At 42.5% G+C, this 18,997-nt stretch overlaps 2 protein-coding genes across 2 annotated transcripts; one reads left to right on the top strand and one right to left on the bottom strand.

Annotated features, from left to right (window-relative positions):
- Positions 1-4,030: 4,030 nt before the first annotated feature.
- LOC146975793 (uncharacterized protein F54H12.2-like) lies at positions 4,031-5,302 on the top strand. The gene has a single exon (XM_085796660.1). The coding sequence runs from the start codon at positions 4,031-4,033 to the stop codon at positions 5,300-5,302; it is 1,272 nt and encodes a 423-aa protein (XP_085652786.1).
- A 2,394-nt stretch (positions 5,303-7,696) lies between these two features.
- On the bottom strand, positions 7,697-12,874 carry LOC146975792 (uncharacterized). Its single transcript, XM_085795027.1, has 3 exons — positions 12,779-12,874; positions 12,413-12,700; positions 7,697-12,312 (listed from the first exon to the last, which is right to left on the bottom strand). The coding sequence occupies exon 3, from the start codon at positions 12,071-12,073 to the stop codon at positions 8,633-8,635; it is 3,441 nt and encodes a 1,146-aa protein (XP_085651153.1). The 5' UTR covers positions 12,074-12,312; positions 12,413-12,700; positions 12,779-12,874; the 3' UTR covers positions 7,697-8,632.
- Positions 12,875-18,997: the final 6,123 nt, after the last annotated feature.

Here is an 18,997-nt window from a genome sequence, read left to right as displayed (position 1 = left end):
AGGGTTAGGGTTAGTACTCCTTTTCCAAAATGCAACAAGAAGTTGTTTAGATCTTCATCACTCCCTAACCTTCCTCACCGTCCTTCTTCTTCCTCTTTGGCACTACCGGTTATTCAGGAAGAGCAAGCACCACGACCACCAAAGCCGGTACCACACTCACCAGCAAACTCTGACAATTCTGAGGACGATTCTGATGAAGAGAAAGAGGACGAGACTGACGGGCGGCTGTCCGTCATTCTCATGAACACAGTGAAATCCGTGGTAGTGTATCTGCTGGACCACGTTCTTGGGCTGTATCGACGGGAGTTGTGCTACGGGTGTATGGTGGATCATCCTAGCCAGAAACAACACCCGTGCTTGTACGAAGAGCCCAGCTACTTCTACCTGCAACACTTTGACAAAGTCAACAAGAAACTCTGGAAGCCTACACTGATCCCAGCCATTAGAGGTGCTCTTGCGAAGCGTTCCCTTTACGTCTCTCCCGGCAGAATCCAGGGTATTGTGGAAGCCTTCCTGTACGATCTGAAATTTACCTCACACATTAGTGAGAAAATACACAAAGTATTTGAAACATTGATAGGCGACAGCGATGTTAAACTTAACATCGTCAAAAACTCCCTAAAAATATGGGAAGCCGATCAAGATCTGATTGAGTCTGAATGTGAGTGCAGATAAACTGTTGTTTAACTGAACGCTGTTTTTTTTGTCTTTTTTAGTCCCTTTTTAAAAAAAAAAAAGATAAAGAAAAATGGGAAATTCTCAAAGTTTGTCTACCTGTGTTGATGAAGACGTTGAAGACATTGTTGAATCTTTATGCTGTGTTTTGTTTCAAGTCATAGAAAACAAAACATTTTGTTTGACGTTCAGAAATGCTGAAGTTGTTAAAATGGAACGGTGGTTGGAGGTGGTTCGATCTAGCACTGTGTGTATACCTTGGGAAAGACTTGTTGACAAAACATTTGTTCACATAGAATATGGTTGTATGCTTTCCACAACATTTGACGAAATCATCAGAGAGATGGAATTCCAACACAAGGGGCATATATTTACACTGTATGCCCTGTTTGTGGATGTTGTATACCGTTGTATACAAAACCACGTAGGCCTACCAATAGACACCCTGTTTGAATTGTGGAAATTACACAGCACTCTCAAAAACGCCACAGACGCTGTTGTACTGAGGAGTGTGCTTGATGCCGTCCTACCTGGATGTTAGGTAGTTTTTTTTTTGTTAGTTACACTTTTATTTTTAGCTCTTACTTTTATATTCTTGTTGTTACTTTTTCTCTAATGTGTAGATTTTTTTAACTCATACTTTTTTCTATATTCTTACTTTTTTCTATATTCTTACTTTTTCCTCTAATGTGTAGATTTTTTTAGCTCTTACTTTTTTTATATTCTTACTTTTTCTCTAATGTGTAATTTTTAGCTCTTACTTTTTCTCTGATGTAGACCTTGAATCATTGTTTGCTTGTAAAAAAATAATGTGTTGTGAATAAAAACCACATAAAACCTAAACATGTTTGATGGTTGATTTCATAATCTTTTGGAGAGACGTGAAGTAAACATGTCAGAGAAACGTGTAATGAAAAAAGTGTATTATGACCCCTCTCATCCGGGAAGCTTCGGAGGGGTCGCTAGACTACACAGAGCTGTGCAGGGTGAAACAGGAAAAAAAGTAAATATTGAAAATGTTAAAGAGTTTTTATCAGAACAGGATGCTTATACTCTACATAAACCAGCCAGAGTACATTTTCCGCGAAATAGAGTCTTTGTACCCCGACCACTAGTTCAATTTCAGGCTGATCTCTGCGATATGCAGGCTTTGGCGAAACACAACGACGGTTACAATTATCTCTTGACCGTCATAGATGTATTTTCAAAAATGGCATACGTACGTGCTATAAAGAGAAAATCAGCCCCCGAGGTTGTCAGGGCTTTTGAATCTGTTTTGTTAGAGAGTGAGAGCCCTGAAAAGCTACAGACAGACTCTGGTAAAGAGTTTTTCAATAGAAATTTTAAAGGCCTGATGAAGAAACACGGCGTTACACACTTTGCCACAGGGAGCGATCTTAAAGCCTCGGTGGTGGAGAGATTTAACCGTACGTTGAAAACAAGAATGTGGAGGTATTTTACAGCTAAAAACACACGCAGATACTTGGACGTGTTGCAGGACCTGGTGAAAAGTTACAACAACAGTTACCACAAGAGTATAAAAATGACCCCCGCACAGGTCACGGTTGAAAATACTCCTAAAGTTTTTCAAAATCTATACGGTTCTTTTCCTCTCCGTTACAAAGACAAGTTCAAACTTAATTTTAATCAGGGTGACGTAGTGAGAATATCTAAACTGAGGGGTGTGTTTGATAAAAAGTACGAGCAGAGCTTTTCAGACGAATTGTTTACGGTATCCAAATGCATCCCCCGCCTGCCCCCTGTCTACAAACTTAAAGACTTTGACGGCGAACCAATAGAGGGCACTTTTTACGAGGCAGAGCTGCAAAAAGTAAGGATAGCCCCCGACAAGGTCTACCAGGTGGAGGAAATTTTAGACCAAAGAGTAGTGCGAGGTAAAAAGCAGGCCTTGGTACGATGGAAAAACTGGCCCGAAAAGTTTAACAGCTGGGTGAATGTCAAGGATCTAAAAAACGCATAAAACCGTTTCTCTACCTTGCTACAACCATCACTCTGGTACTACAGCTAGTACGTCATGGATCAGCGACACAAGGAGGGTTTTTACATCACCCTACCCTCTAATGCCAGCATGAATGTGTTTAAAAATAACACAGCCGCCAGTTTCCAGGTGGATTTGGCCCAACACATAGATTTGGAGGGCCCCTGGCAGGTTGCGTTGACAGAAATCACCTACCCCCACACCTGGTATAATGTGTCTATAGAAGAAGGGTTCTTTGAATGGAGAAGAAAACGTCAAGAGGGCGATACAGAGGAGCCCGAGGTCAAGCGTCAAAAGATTAGAGGAGGTTATTACAGCAACGTGGGTCAGATTACAAACGAGATTAATGCTTTTCTAAAAAAAATTAGCGCTGACGTGCAGTTTCACTATAGTCATGTTCAAAAAAGATATGAATTGCAAGCAGGAGCGCAATTTCACCTACGCTTTCATCCTCCCCTTGCATACATTTTGGGCTTTGACCCCGGGGAATGGATTTTGTTCAACGAAAGGATGGCCCCCTATCCTGTGGATATAAAGGCTGGATTCTACCACCTGTTTTGTTACAGTGACGTAGTACGTCATCAGGTGGTGGGTGACGCTTACGCTCCTCTCCTGAGAATCATAGACGTGCAAGGTACATACGGAGACGTGATTACAAAGCGTTTTAACCCTGCATACTATCTACCCGTGGCCAGAAACCACATTGAAAATATCCGCATTGAAATTAAAACGGATCAAAACCTACCCATCCAGTTTACCTTTGGCAAGACGCTGGTCCAATTACATTTTAAACCCGTTCCAATCGTTTCTTCTCAGTGACAAAATGATGCGTCACACCCTCGACCCTCACCGTTTTGTGAGTTATTATGAAAATCAGGCTGGAGGAGCCCTCCCCGGCTTTTATGGGTCCCCTGTAATGTACGGGAGAGGGATAGGTTCTATATTTTCAAGGCTATTCCGTTTTGTATCGCCTCTGTTTAAGAAAGGTTTTGCCATTGCTAAACCTCATCTAAAAACAGCGGTTAAAAACATAGCCTCACAGGCCGTCTCCCAGGCCATGAGCAAGATGTCAGGAGGGCAAGAGGGCCCTGGAGAGACTCAAGAAGGCTCCGGAGGTATTATGATGCTGGCCAGAAGGCCCCGAAAGAGACCCCCGGGGAGCCGTGTTTTATCCCAGTCTAAAAAACCCAGACGTGGTGCAAGGAAGAAACCAGTTGGGAGAAAGCGTGCTAAGGGAAGGAGGTGCGCCACAGACTCCGGAGACATATTTATCTAACTACATTTTTATTTTTAAAAAGAAAAAAAAAAGAAAAAAAGAAAATGGCCTTATTGCATCACAAATCGGCCGAGTGCAGCATGGCAGAGCTGGATCTATTTTCAGCGCCCATGACACAGTTGTCTATCGATGAAAAAATCTACACAGAGGTCTTGCCTCTGTCCGCCATCACAGATACCGGTCCGGTTGAGTTTTTTATCCCCGGAGATGGGGAAAGATATTTAGATCTAAATGACACCCTGCTCAACCTCAGGGTGCAAATTACCAACGCTGACGGGACAGACCTGGCTCCCGATGCCCCTGTGGCCTTAATCAATTATCCTCTGAATACAATTTTCAGCCAATGCGATATTATTCTTGGGGACAGACTGATATCGCAGTCCAGCGCCACTCATCCTTACAGGGCTATGATCGAAACCCTGCTCAACTTTTCAGAAGCTAGCCTGCAGACACAGTTTAGCTCCGGGTTATTTTACAAAGATACTGCAGGGGCTATAGACTCGGTGGTAACCGTCAACGGTCCAAACCGAGGTCTAGGCCAGAGAGCCGGTTTTACAGCACGGTCCAGAGAGCTCCACCTGTTGGGGCCTCTCCACGCCGATGTATTATTCAGCGAGAGGCTTCTGCTGAACTCTGTGGACTTGAGAATTAAGCTGAGCAGAGCGTCCGACGCCTTTTGCCTCATGGGTGCGGCCAATGGCACCTTCCGTTTAAGAATACTAGGAGCTTCTCTGTTTATGAAAAAGGTCAGCGTGTCCCCGGCGGTGCGGTTAGGGCACGCTGCGGCCTTGATGAGGAGCAATGCTCTGTACCCTCTGTCACGCGTAAACGTGAAAACCTACTCCATCCCACAAAACTCTAGGATATGCAACCAAGAAAATCTCTTTCTGGGCACTATGCCCAAATATGTGGTAATAGCTATGGTGCATCATGAAGCTTTCACGGGTAGGAGGGATCTGTCTCCTTTCAACTTTATTCATAATGATGTTGAATATCTGGCCTTGTGTCAGGACGGGAGACAGGTGCCGGCCAAGGCTTTTCAGCCTCAATTTAACAACGGTGCGTCTGTCAGAGAGTTTTACAACATGTTTACAGCCACAGGGAGACACTTGAAGGATTTACCTCTGGCCATCAACAGGAGAGAGTTTGAACAAGGCTACTCTTTGTTTGTGTTTAATCTCAATGCGGGGGAAGATGCTGACGCCCTGTCCCCCATTTCCAACGGGAGTTTAAGATTAGAGATGAGATTCAGGGTGCCTTTACCTCAGACCACTACTCTGATTGTGTATGCCTGCTACGAGTCTATTTTGGAGATCAACTCTAAAAGACAGGTGTTGGTGGATTATTACTAAAAAAGAAAAGAAAGAAAAAAAAAGAAAATGGACAGTCATCAGCTGGAGAGCCTAATGACACGCCTGTTGGGGGATGTTTTCTGTGGGGTGTGGGCCTCTGACCAGCTGCCGTTGCTGACGTCATCATTTACTCCCCCTGCCTACGTCATAGTAAACACACACCCTGCACACAAGCCGGGAGAACACTGGCTGGCCCTTACGCTGGAAGAAGATGGAACAGGGACTTTTTTTGACTCTTTTGGATTTCCTCCTCATTTTAGTCACTACCCTAAACACATTTTACAGTTTTTAAAAGACCGTAGCAGCGCTGTTTTATACCAGAACAGACAACTGCAGCAAACCTTCTCCTCCGCCTGCGGTCAACACTGTGTTTATTATTTATGTCATAGAGCCTGCGGACAAAGTTTTGAAAATGTTTTAGCTTTGTATCAAGAGGATGAATTCAAAAATGACGAGACTGTAACCGCATTTGTGAAAAAATATCAAGGCTGTGTGAAGCGACAAAGATGTCAATCTTTTCACCACAACGTGTGTTCTTTGCAAATGTTTAAAGATTGTTACAAGTTATGAAATAAAAGACAAAATGCTACATCCTTTGTTCAAGAGTTTTTATTGATATTAATTGTTACATCAACGACTTAAGTCAGACTAATCCAAGAAGATTTTTTCTTTTTCCTTTTCCTCTTTGCCCCTAGTTCTCTACTTGTTCGCGGTGTAATCCAGTTAGGGGAGGGTGCTATTGTTTCTCTGTAGGACCCCCCTCTCTCTTCTTCTTCTTCTTCCTCTTCTTCTTCTCCTCCCCCTGCTTCTGCTTCCTCAGCCATGGGGGTGCTCCACTTTGGTGACAATATAATTCTTTTCTTTAACCCGCGGTGTTCATCCGACCTTAGCAGGCGGTACTGCTCCCGAGCGTCGGGGTTATTCACGGAGGTAAGAGGAATGTTTAACTCGTTAAGAGTATTTAAAAACCCCAACCAACCCTTTGGCTCGGATCTCTGTGCTCTTTTGTAAGAGGATGACAAGTGTTTAATCAGATCCATCATATGGGAACCTTTGACCACTTTTCCCCTGTAAACAAATTCCCCCTTTTCACTCCACCCCCCTTCACCGCTTTTGCTCATTTTCTTTAAAATATAAGACGCGCTTTTTCGATCCCGCGGAGGTAGATTCTGTATGACTTCATCAACTGTTTCATCTACATCATATTCTTGTTGTTGTTGTTGTTGTTGTTGTTGCTGCAGAGACCCCCCTTCTTCTCGTGTTTCTTCTTTGGCTGAGAGCCCTTTCGTGCCTCTTTCCTCCTCTTGAGCACCTTGTTTGATAAAAGCAAGATATCTCTGCAGCAGCGCGTTGTATTTTTTAACTTTTTCATAAGGATTTATTCCCGTCTCATTTAATACAGCCCTCATTCTTTCATCTAAATCACTTTCTGCAACTTTTCTCATCGACTGTGTCTGAGTTTCACCCGCTATGGGCATAGGATTCGAGTGGGCCAGCCGGCCCATCTGTTGCGCGTTCAGGAGATACATCTTTTGTATTGCTTTTTGTTGGGTCGCCATCTCGCTCACAATTTTATCTCCTACTCACCAGACCCCCTAGAATCTGTCCAAATATAGGTATCGCGGCTGAGAGCAAGGGCAAAAGGAAGCCCCCCGACTGTCTCACCAAAGCAGTGTGTTTGTTTTTCAGAGGAGTTTTTTTATCTGCCAGCAGTCTAATAGTTTTTTTCTGTTTTTTCAGTTTTTTATATTGACAAGGTGTCAGGGGAACGTTTCCCTTTAACAGGTTAAAACAGATTTCACTGAGACACCGAAGAAAGTCTGATGAACAGTGTTGGAGAATGTCTTTCCTCTTCTGAGGCGTACAATGGCACAAAGCCCTAAGCAGAGGAGCGTTTCTTTTTATTCGCTCTGACATGACTGTAGCGTGCACTGCTACTTTTAGTTTTTGGTTTTAGGTAGATAAACCACCGGCCACTGATGAGGAAGTATTCCGGTCCTCAGTCTGTAGCGCTCTGGACAGCCTGGTGTGAGGTCTACTATAATATATGAATAAGGATTCTGTGTGGCATCTTCAAAGCTCTGAAGAAAAAAGTGTTTTCTGCCAGGGAATATTTGCTGAGCCAACACGTTGATCTGTAGTTTGTCTCGCGGGTTGTTAAAAAGCACTAAATAGTTGGTGTTCAAGCTGATGGTGCGACTGTATTTACCTTTGTAAAAAAGATTTTGAGTGAGCAGCATCACGCTCATATTTTTATGATGCCTGTATTGCGTGAAAATTCTTGCCACTTCAGCATGCTCGGCCGCTTGTAATAACACATCATCCAGTATAACAAGGTGGGTTAGATGAGAGGGAAACAAATCAGGGTCGTCAAATGAATCCGGGAGTCCTTCGATGAATTTAATTTTTTTATTATGTTCTTGCAGTTCATCGTACATTGGTTGACAAGAAGTATAAATCCATACAATGTTGTCAGGAACTCTTTGCATCACATCTTTGCAGTTTTCCAACACATTTTTTACAAAAAAAGTTTTTCCACAGCCGCTGGGTCCAACAATTTGACATGAAAACGGTACACAGAGTCTTGGGTCAAAATCTATTTCTTCAATATGGTTTGACATTTTCTTTATTTCTTCTCCTGCTCAAAAACCAAAAGGTAGAGTATGACCGGTAGGCAACAGCCTTCTCTTGTCAAACACAACACGAAACCTTTTTTGAAATGAATAATTTTTCAGAATAAACCCCTTTTTAACACGGCTGATCCCTTGTTGTGGGGTTTCAATAAACCCCTCCTCCTCCTCCTCCTGCTGCTCCTGCTCCTGCTCCTGCTCCTCTCTCCCACCCCTCTGACCCTGGTGAACCTGCTGGTGTTGTGGGGGTGTGCGTTTCATAAAGCCTTCAACCAAGTTTTTTACACTGTCGAAATTAATCTTCTCGCAGCATGCGTGCGTCTGCGTGATCCCTTTAACCTTCAATACAACCTTGTTATTTTTTGTTTGATAGGCATAACTTTTAGGACCGGCCGCCGCAAACTCCTGAATGCTGTCTCCCCCCAACTCGTCCGTCAAGTCACCAAGATAGTTACCCAGCGGTAAAGTCTCTTCACCTGCTTTGCACCGGTACACAAGGCTGTCCGTGTCACAGTAGAGGACGCGTTCATTCAACTTTTGCAAATAACTGTACAATTTTAGACGCCCGTACGCTGTTGTGAAAGCTGCTATGAACACGTTGTCCACTTTATTTGGAGGAGCAATGTACCGCTCGCCATAGACCCACTGAATCAGAGCCACTTTGTCGTTTAGGAAAGAAAAGTATTTAATGCAGTGTTTCTCAGAGAACATCAAAGAAAAAAAATTCTTCGGGCTCTGTGACGAGCTGCGTCTGACAGAGGTTGCTTCTCTGTGCAAACTTTCCCCAGAAGCTGTTGAGACATAACTTGGACACTTGTCTTTTAGCCGGATTTGGTTCAATTTTGTTTGCATCCAGCAAAATGCCCTGATGCTCTTGATACTGCCTGATGTATTTCTCTCTGCTCTCTTGGTCTACAGCCTCCGGAGGGTAGCCAGAAGCCTCCTGTTTTCCTTTTAAAAACGTTTGCATGTACCGCAAAAAGATTGAATCATCGCGACGGTTAAAGTGCCAGACCTCTGTGATTTTTGACACGCGATATCCCATTTCCAGAGCCTTGTTAAATTCAGGTGTAACCCAAACCCCCCTTAGCGCACGGCTCTCGTCGTCATGACGACAGGGGCCGCTTTGAGCATTCAGTTCTGCGCACGTGCGACACAGTGTAAAGACCAGTTTACCGGCGAGGGTCCTGTAAGGTAAAACGGGAAAATACAGAGCCCTAGGTGGATACACCGTGGCTTTGATTAACCCAAAGTAGGCACGAGGGTCTTTAAAATCTCTGTGAATTATTTCGGGATGACCGAGAGGATACGGATAGTTGCAGTTGACATAAGGGTAGAGGGATGTCACATCTACATAACGCACGGTCTCATCCTGCGCTGCCGTGTATCTCAATCTCATAGCGCAGGTTCTGCCTCCGTACAGCGCGTCACGGGGAACCAGCGGTTGCGGTGGTTCGTGCTGCCTGAGGAAACTGATCACCGCTGCGTCACTCTTTTTCATCCGGTTCCATCTATGCTCCCTCATAACTATCACCTTTACCCCATAGACGGCTTGCAGCGTGTCTAATCTCCTCATGGTGTTTGCGTGCAACTCCTCGAAGCTGCTGTTTGAGAGCGGGCAGCGTTCCTGCGGCTGGAAGCACTGAGGGCAACCATGATAGAAACAACCCAGAAATTCCCACACATATTTCTCTCCCCCTCTCTCTGCGTAACCGTCTACGCTGTATGAGCCCAGCTGTTTTTCACCCGTGTTAAGCGCGTGGTGAATAAAGATGCCCTCTGAGTGAGAGACAAACTCCAACCATTGTATACTGCTGTGGGAAAAGGATTTAAACTGCCTCCTGTAATGATCTGGCGGGGGAATGGCGAGCGTTTTTGGAGTGAGGAAATTAGTGAGAAATACTTTCATGCAAGCCGATGCTATCGTGGACCGGCTGAAGGGGTCTATCCCCGTTTCAGCCACGAAGCCCTGTCTGAAAATTATGCAGGCTTGTGAGAGAATCTCCACATCGTTGTCACAGTAGAGACGCGCCTCTTTTTCAAAGTTAAACACGCCGTGACGCACCGTCTCGTACCACGTCTCGAATTTACGTTTCCCCTCCGCCGTCATGCGTTCGGTACCGTAATATTGGGGGGAGGGGTAAGCACCCACATACTTTAAAGATGATTTTGAGCTAAAACGGTGCGGGAAATGGCCCTTAATTTTATCTTCAAATCCGAGAGCTTTGGGCAGCGCAGAGAGAGGCATGGATAAAAAACACAGAGAATCTATGTATTTTTGCTGAAAGTCGGGTTCTGTGAAACAGATGACTTTGCTCCCGTGCATAACGAGGCTCGGTTTCATACCAAGAGCTATCATAGCGTTCAGAATGATGTAACCATCAAAGCCTTTTGAATTGTGTGCTATAAACACAGCTCCGCGATAGGCCTGGGTTCTGAAGCGTAGAACAAACTCGGTGGCGCAGGAGGTGCCTGAAAAGCTCCATTTGACCCCGTTTAATGTTTTTGTGCAGACCAGAAAAGGGACATGCACAGAATTTTCATCTGTGTATGTCTCAAAGTCATAGAAAATAATGTTTTGGTTGTGCTTTTCGTCGGGCTTTAGCGGCTGAATGTAACACTGGTGATTTTTATTTTCATCTCCTTCTAGAAGTTCTTCATTGCAGATTTTACATTTACGTTTCTCACACACATGAGTTTTACGCGACCCGTCAATACCTCTGTACCATAGTCTGTAGCATTTTCTGCATTGTTTATATAAATCGCACTGACTACTGGGCAGAGTGTTTGCTCTCTCCACAGCTTGTTTGTGTCTCGTCATGCACCTGTCTGATCTACATGTCCTGTCACAGTCTGTGCAAAAAACGGGCTGAAATTTCTCTTTACAACACATTGGATCTAAACACACAGAGCAGTGGCCCATACACCTATGACTACAAACACCCGTGTAACCGGTGAAGCAGTAATGACAGACGTAAGGAACGCCCAAAAATGATTTTAGGTTTTTTATGCCATAGTAGTGATTTTGGTGGAGAAAAAGAAAAGCTGTTTTCTCCTTATTTGGCGTTGCCGTTTGGAATTTAGCGAGGGTACGACTGTCTACGTTTCTGTAAAAAATCACAACCTTGCAGTCTGTAGCAGCTTCAAACAGGTGAATGTCGCTAAAACACACTTCTCTGTGCGGGGCAAAGCCTACACTACTCTGAATTTCTCTGCCTATTCTCTCAGCTTCTCGGTCGCTGATGGAGGGGTGTAGCAGGTGCGCCAGATTAATGGCAAAACACAGACTGTTGTCAGAGTTTTCCACAACGTATAAAAATCTCCTCTTTTTACACACAATTTCACTATCCAACATCGTATCCTGTTTTCTTCTGCCCGAGCCGCGGGGGTTGCGAACCAGTTGGACAATTAATTCTAAATTCTGGTCGGTCATGAGCGACATGTTTGACTGGATGAGTTCATCCAACAGATTTTGAAATGTGGATAAACCAGTATCATCCCCGTCTACTCTGGCTAAGCGGGAGACACTTTTGCTAAAGTTCTGACCTCTGAGTTCCATTTGAACAATGTCCTGTGGGTCTGCCTGGGAGAAAATTCTGTCACACAGGTCCTGAGCTGTGCCCATAACACCGCCGTAGAATTGTCCATAATCAGGTACCCCTGAAGATGTAGGAAACTGCAATATTTGTCTAATTTCAACGTTGTTGAATCTGTCACGATTCACTACAACCGCTCCCGGGGGTGAGGGGGGTGTTACGGGGCGAGGTGGTGAGAGGCCGGCGTTCTCACCATCTTCCGAAGAGAGAGCGCGCCGAGGGGTAGAAAGAACTTGCTCTGCGTTAGCCCCTGTCTGTTTATCAAGAGTTTCTAAAAGCTGAATTGCATTATTTAAATCTTGGAATCCATCACAATGGACTGAGGCATTATTGTTGTTTAAAAGCGTGTCGGAGGAGGAGGGATTGGAGGAGGCGGGAATCTCCCCGGTTTGGTGATCATTTTGAACGTCTGTGTTGAAGGAATTTAACAACGTGTGGAAATAATTTAAACTTTCAGAGAGCCGTTGATCATGTTCCAGCTCCTCTAACGCTATGTTTAAAGCTAAAAAAGGGTCTGATGGAGACTCGTCTAGATTCTGCTCCATGTTTTTTTTACTAAAACCCCACAATTCTAAAACAACATTTAAAAAAACACTTTACCAGGAGCTATTGCTGCTGCTACAGAAGAGGAAGTGGAATCGCTGACAGGTAGCGCAGGGTTGTCTTCTTGCTTCGTTGTTGGTGCCTGGGCAGCAGATGTAAAAATGAAAGGACGCACAAATCTGGCAGTGGCGCTCCGGAGATCTAGGCCTTCTCCTCTGTCCTCGGTCCCTCACTCGGCGACCTGTTTTTAAAAAAATAATAATAATAACGAAATTAATTATTACCCTTTTATTTCAAAGATGTTGTTTTTTAATATAATACAACTGATAAAAATAACTTACCATTGTGGTGATCGCAGTGATAACATCGCTCGGGGCTCCTGCTCCTGCTCCTGCTCCTGCTCCTGCTCCGGCGCGAACTGTTTTGACCTTGCTGGTCTCGTGCACCGCCTGTCTCGGTGTCTCTCTCGTCTCCTCGCGGTTCGGATGTGGAGGGGCCCGCAACCACGTCATGGGTCTGTGGTTGCACCTGTACAACTATGGTAAAAATTGATGGGGCTTGGGTCGGTTCCACCTCTCCAGCGGGTTCTGGCAATGCGTTTACCTCAGCATCAACCTCATTTTGAAAACCTAAAAGGAAGAAGCGCATGAAATAACCAACTCATTCACTAACTAAATTATAAATAATAATAAATTAAAGTAGTATACCTTGATCAGGGGCTTCTGCTCTGAGGGGTTCAAGCGAGGGTGGGGATGTGGGGGGTACGTACGGGTCTTGATAGAGTCCTAATGCACCTTCGAAAGCTTAAACATAAATAATAATAATTAACTATAGAATATTCTACAAGTAAAATCAGAAATTTTGCTGTGAAATTAACTTACACGGTGTAAATATATCTTCCAGTTGATCTAGAGAATAATCGTGCGCATATTCTGAAAATAAAATGGGTTTAAACTTTTTTTTTTTTTAAATGACAAACAATTGGTCGTACTACTAAAAAACATTTTTGAAGAAAAGTTATTTAAAAACTTACCGATAGGCTCCATGATGCTCAGTGAGTTTCAGGGTGTAGGCACGAAAAAAGATTTGAGCAGTCTTCTGGTCAGAAGGTCTTATAAACACCGAAAAAACAAAAGATTTTCTACAGGAGTGGGGCTACAGGAGTGGGAGGACAAACGGGCCCCATCTCCCCCTCTCTTTCACTTTTTTTTTTTTTTTTTGAGTAAGTTAATTAAATGTATTGTTGTTGTTTTCCTGTGGAGAAATGTTGTATACTTACTCTAACCTTTTGACAGGGCTAGGTTAGGTTTTCACAACCAGAACCGTCCCATGTGGTGATGCCACAATTGTCTTTGACGGAAAGCAAAGTAGCTTATGTACACTTCCTCGGGGGAAGTTTAACCTGCATGGTGAGTTTTTCCTAAACTACTTTATTTAGCTTATTTAGCTTAGGGAGAACGAGGACCCTTGTGATTTCCCTACATTTTATATTTATATATATATTCATCTTCCAATCTGTAATCTCTGGCGGGAAAAGGGCTACAGAGAGGACAAACGGGGCACATCTCCCCGCCTCTCTTTCACATTTTTTTCCCTAAATTGCTATTTTCTTCAATCACAGGCTAGTTACAAAAAATAGGCTCTGGGATGTTGCTAACAGGCTAGTCAATTTGTTACAAAATATAACTCTCATTAAACCACTCAAGGGAGGGACTTCCCTTAAATTTCTAAACTCTCATTAAACCATACGAGGGAGGGACTTCCGGAAAAATAACGAGCTCTCATCGGATAACGAAGAAGCAGTCTTCTCGTCAGAAGGTCTTATAAGCCCGGAAATACAAAGGATGGAAATACAAAGGATTTCTTTTTCTTTTTTAAAAACCTTTCTCTTTTGTTTTTTTTTTTTTTTGAGTAAGTTAATTAAACTGCATTGTTGTTGTTTTCCTGTGGAGAAATCTTTGACAGAGCTAGGTTAAACCTCTCTCCAGTCTGTAATCTCTGGCGGGAAAAGGGCTACAGAGAAGACAAAAGGGGAGAGATCTCCCCTCTCTTTCACATTTTTTCCCTAAATTGCTATTTTCTTCAATCACAGGCTAGTTAATTTGTTACAAAAATAGGCTCTGGGATGTTGCTAACAGGCTAGTTAATTTGTTACAAAATATAACTCTCATTAAACCACACAAGGGAGGGACTTCCCTTAAATTCCTAAACTCTCATTAAACCATACGAGGGAGGGACTTCCGGAAAAATAACGAGCTCTCATTGGACAGTCAGGGGCGGGACTTCCGGAAAAATAACGAGCTCTCATTGGACAGTCAGGGGCGGGACTTCCGGAAAAATAACGAGCTCTCATTGGACAGTCAGGGGCGGGACTTCCGGAAAAATAACGAGCTCTCATTGGCTGCTGCGAAACAATAGAACAATAGACCTGTCAAGTTTGACGAGATGTGTATTATATATCTCTCTCGGGATGACTGACTGAATAAAGACTGAAATCAGAATCAGAGTCTGAATTGAAAATAAGTCTTGGAGAGTGGATGAGTGAACTATTTTGTGACTGTACAGTTTAACCATTTCAAACGCTCACTGTAGCCGTTACACCTCGCTGCTGCAGGCTGATTCAAACACCCACTGGTAGCGTGAGTCAAATTATTTCAGATTATTTCCTTGAAAATTCAATGTGTGTGTGTTTCCAGAGTCTGCCTCTGTCATCTCATCATGACTCATCCTCAGACTTTTGGAGGAAACACACACACACAGACACACACACACACACACACACACTCAGCCATTCACCATCAGCAGGGCCGTAGCAGAGGGGAGAGAGGTGACAGTATAAGGGGGCCACAAAAAAACAACCCAGGAGCCAAATCTTTCAATGACTAAATTATTCTCCATCTAACCATGACTAATAAAACTCCTGGAAATTATTTGGTGATATAAGATTATACACATTCAGAATAATGAAAACAAATGATTAATTGCATGATTTTTTTTATATTTTGCACATCTATTTACTCAAATATCACAAATTATTATATTATATTATTACCAAGAAGTCTGGAAAAAGTATGGAATTTGGAAATATAAAATGTGTAGGTACCTCCGGTCTCCTGAACCTGCGGGTTAAAACCTCACAAGAGTGAGGGTACTCACGCATGTGTTTGTTATTACACAGACATAATAGTACACAGATTGGGCCTAAAATATGACTTCAAATGATGAATAAACTGATAATTATAGTGGATCATCCTGTATTGAAATATAAAAATACACTTCTTCAGTCAATGCAGGACGCTCACCCTGCTCTACGGCTCCTCTACGTGTTCACAGGCCTGGTCCGATGTTAGAAACAACAAGACAATAGACGACCAAACATTTTAATGAGACATACTGAAGTTTTACAGTGATCAGAATAACAGGTGAGTTGTATGTTGCTGTCTCTCACTGTCATCGTTGAAACCAGTAAACAACAATAAAACACAGGGGACCCAGAGCGACTCACCAACAACAACGGCCCGGACCGTCGGCATCGGACAACGTGACCTTTGACCTGTCGTCCAAGACCGTGAAACTCAAACAGGCAGTGTTTCCCCACAGGAAGTGATGGGACATGAAATTAATTGTAGTTTTCCACAGTCTGAACAGATGATGATGTTGATGATGATGATGGCAAACGTATTGGGCAGGAAAACAAATGATGATTTTACAACCGTCTTGTGACACATGGATTTACAGGCAGAACTACGTCCTCTTCCCAGCAGCCAAACTCATCCCCACTGAGATTTGTTTGGCCTCAGGCTGTTTTGATTGTTTCTTAATAATAACAACAAGACTCTCAAGGTCACTTTACAATAAAAACAATTAAAATAGTAAAACAATGAAACAAACAATAAAACAATAATATGTTTGTTTATAAATCATATAGGATAAAACTAGTTTGCTAAAGTTGAATGTCTGGAACTGTGACATGAATATGACGCTAAAGAAAAGAACAGTTTATATATTCACTCACTGTTGTTGTTGTTTAATGTCTAAACTCTTCACTCTAAACGATCAGTGTTAACGTCTCTGAGTCGAATTCATTTCACTTTCATTTTGTAGAAAAAAAAAAAGAATAGTGAATTTTTCTTGGAAGCCGATCGGATCCAAATTATGTGTTTGTTTTAAAATAGAAGTGGGCAGAGCTGCCACGGCTCTGAAGTGTGTGTGTGTGTGTGTGTGTGTGTGTGTGTGTGTGTGTGTGTGTGTGTGTGTGTCAAGGCCACAGGTTTCCTGTTGATGCCCGGCTGTCAGGAGAGACTCCAGCTGGGGTCAGAGGTCAAAGGATGTGTGTCACTGTCACTTCCTCGCTCACTCTCTCTCTCGCTCGCTCTCTCACACACACACACACACACACACACACACACCCTGTGCCACAAACGCACATTCCTTTGTAGAATAAGTTTGAGGCATGTGTCTGTTTTTTGTTTTTTCCTTTTTTGAAAAAAAAATTTGCAGCTCATCTAACGTTCACCTAGATGAGACAGGATGTTCACACAAAATACAGAGTTTAATATCAAAATACAAATAAAAACCATGCATAGCTCAGCTACATCTGTCCTCTACAGATGTGATCAAATAATAATCCAGCTGCAGCTGCATCTCAGATCTCACAGTAACCACATCTGGCAACATCAGCCAAAACAAGAGCTCAACTAAACTAAACTACCGGTAAGCTGAACCAAACCAAACTAAATAAACTTAAGGAGAAAAAAAACTATTGAGGAGATAAATACATGCTTGAATAAGTAAATATAGTTATACAGATTTATTTTAGCCTTTATTGTTATTATTTGCAGAACATGTACAAAGAGACTGAACAAAAGACAGAGCAAACAACAACCAAAATCAAAAAACAAAATTAAAAAACAAAATAAATAGTAAAATAGAAAACAAATAAAACATTCATCAACAGTCTTAACATGCTCGAAAAAACGTATATGATCTTGTCCTTTTTATCATATATAATCTCATAATTATTGTCAATATAACATATAAATATATCAAAATATATAGTAAATATACTGTGTATATGTACAAATCTATTCGAGACATGCATACACCCATAAACAGACCTATATACATTTATATTCAGCCAGTATGCCTCTGTATAAGCCAGATAAGCCTATAAATACAGATAGACACAGGGAAACTGTAGGCTTCACATTGTTAAACCATAATTTGGTCATTAACCTAAGAAGATGCTATGATCCAACATTGGGTTTAATGTAACTGAACTCTGTTTCGCAGCCTGAACAGATAAAAACTGCTTTTTACTGCTTTTCTGCAGATGGAGCTGATGAACCTGCAGGAGATGGAGGCCGCAGCTCCAAGGTTTTAAACACATGACACATGTTCATCTGTCAAACTGAGGCTGTTTGTGCTTTTCTGTCACAAACTCTGACATGCTGCTGCTGCTGCCGTGTCACATTTCACCGCCTCACCTGTCCATCACTCTGCCGTGTGTGTGTGTGAAGTGTGTGAAGTGTGTGAAGTGTGAAGGCCCTGGGTTGTCGGAGGAAGTTCACCGCTACAAGAGCACAAGGCCCGTATTTGTTTTTAGAAAGCGTGCTGCGGTGCGTACGCGTGTCTCCTGCTTGTGTATCCTCAGGGAGGCACAAGCAGGTTCCCTCATGCACACAAACATGCTCGTAGTGTCACACACACACATACACACACACACACACACACACACACACACACACACACACACACACACACACTAAATCTACTGGGTGGGTACTGGGAATGTCTCGGGCAGGATGCTGGTTCCAGGAGGAAACTCGGTTCAGGCCAACCCTGTCTGTCTGTGTGTGTTTGTGTGTGTGTGTGTGTGTGTGTGTGTGTGTGTGTGTGTGTGTGTGTGTGTGTGTGTGTGTGTGTGTGTGTGTGTGTGTGTGTGTGCGTTCAGTGTTAAAACATTTTAAAAACGTGTGAACAACAGCCATCAGTGATCTAACAGGAGCCGAGCCGGTCTCACAGGGGGTTAGCTCCATGGAAACGGTTGTGAAATATCTGAACACCTGTGAGCTGTGACAGGGAAACTGTGTCAGCTAGTTGAAGGATGTGTGAGTTTAACTGAAAACTGGCACTATTATTATTATATTACATTACATTAAAGCTTCTTCTTTAATTGCTGGTAAATTATCAAGTTATGATTTAAGAGTGTGTTCAGTTTCCTCATCTATTTATATTTATTCATTCAATTTTTTATTCATCTCCTCTACAGTTAATTTTTTTTCTTATTTATATAATATTTTCATTAAATGTCTTATATTAGTTTTTACCTTTCCCAGAATTCGTGTTTGACTTGATAGTTACAGAAATAAATATACTGTAGATTTGGTTTAATGGAGTTTGAGTACAAGAAAATATTGTAACAGAGTTTAGTTTGGTTAAGTTAAGTTAAATTGGTTAGGTCTGGTTTAGTTTAGTTTAGTTTAGTTTAGTCAAGTCAAGTCAAGTCTAGTCAAGTTAAGTTGGTTAGGTCTGGTTTAGTTTAGTTTAGTTTAGTTTAGTTTAGTCAAGTCAAGTCAAGTCAAGTTAAGTTGGTTAGGTCTGGTTTAGTTTAGTTTAGTTTAGTTTAGTCAAGTCAAGTCAAGTCAAGTTAAGTTGGTTAGGTCTGGTTTAGTTAGTCAAGTCAAGTCAAGTTAGGTCAAGTTAAATCTGGTTTGGTTTAGTTTGGTTTAGTGTACTTTTAGTTTAGTTAGCACACATACAGTACACATTGAATGTCACATGGGCCAGAAGGAAACACTGACACAGAATAATGAAACATTTTACTTGTATTCTGCATGTAAAAGAAATGAATGCATATGAGCCTCAGTGTTGTATAATGGCTGTCAGTCATGACTCCGTCCTGTCCACCACTCCCTACGCTCTCC

This window comes from Trachurus japonicus, chromosome 13 (genome assembly GCF_045865225.1).
Source record: "Trachurus japonicus isolate A0001 chromosome 13, Traja_1.0".
NCBI classification, from domain to species: Eukaryota; Metazoa; Chordata; class Actinopteri; order Carangiformes; family Carangidae; genus Trachurus; species Trachurus japonicus.
This window is presented reverse-complemented; position numbering and strand designations above follow the sequence as displayed.

Coding starts and splice junctions, on each gene's coding strand:
- LOC146975793 (XM_085796660.1), top strand. CDS start 4,031: ATGGCAGAGCTGGATCTATTTTCAGCGCCCATGACACAGTTGTCTATC.
- LOC146975792 (XM_085795027.1), bottom strand. CDS start 12,073: ATGGAGCAGAATCTAGACGAGTCTCCATCAGACCCTTTTTTAGCTTTA.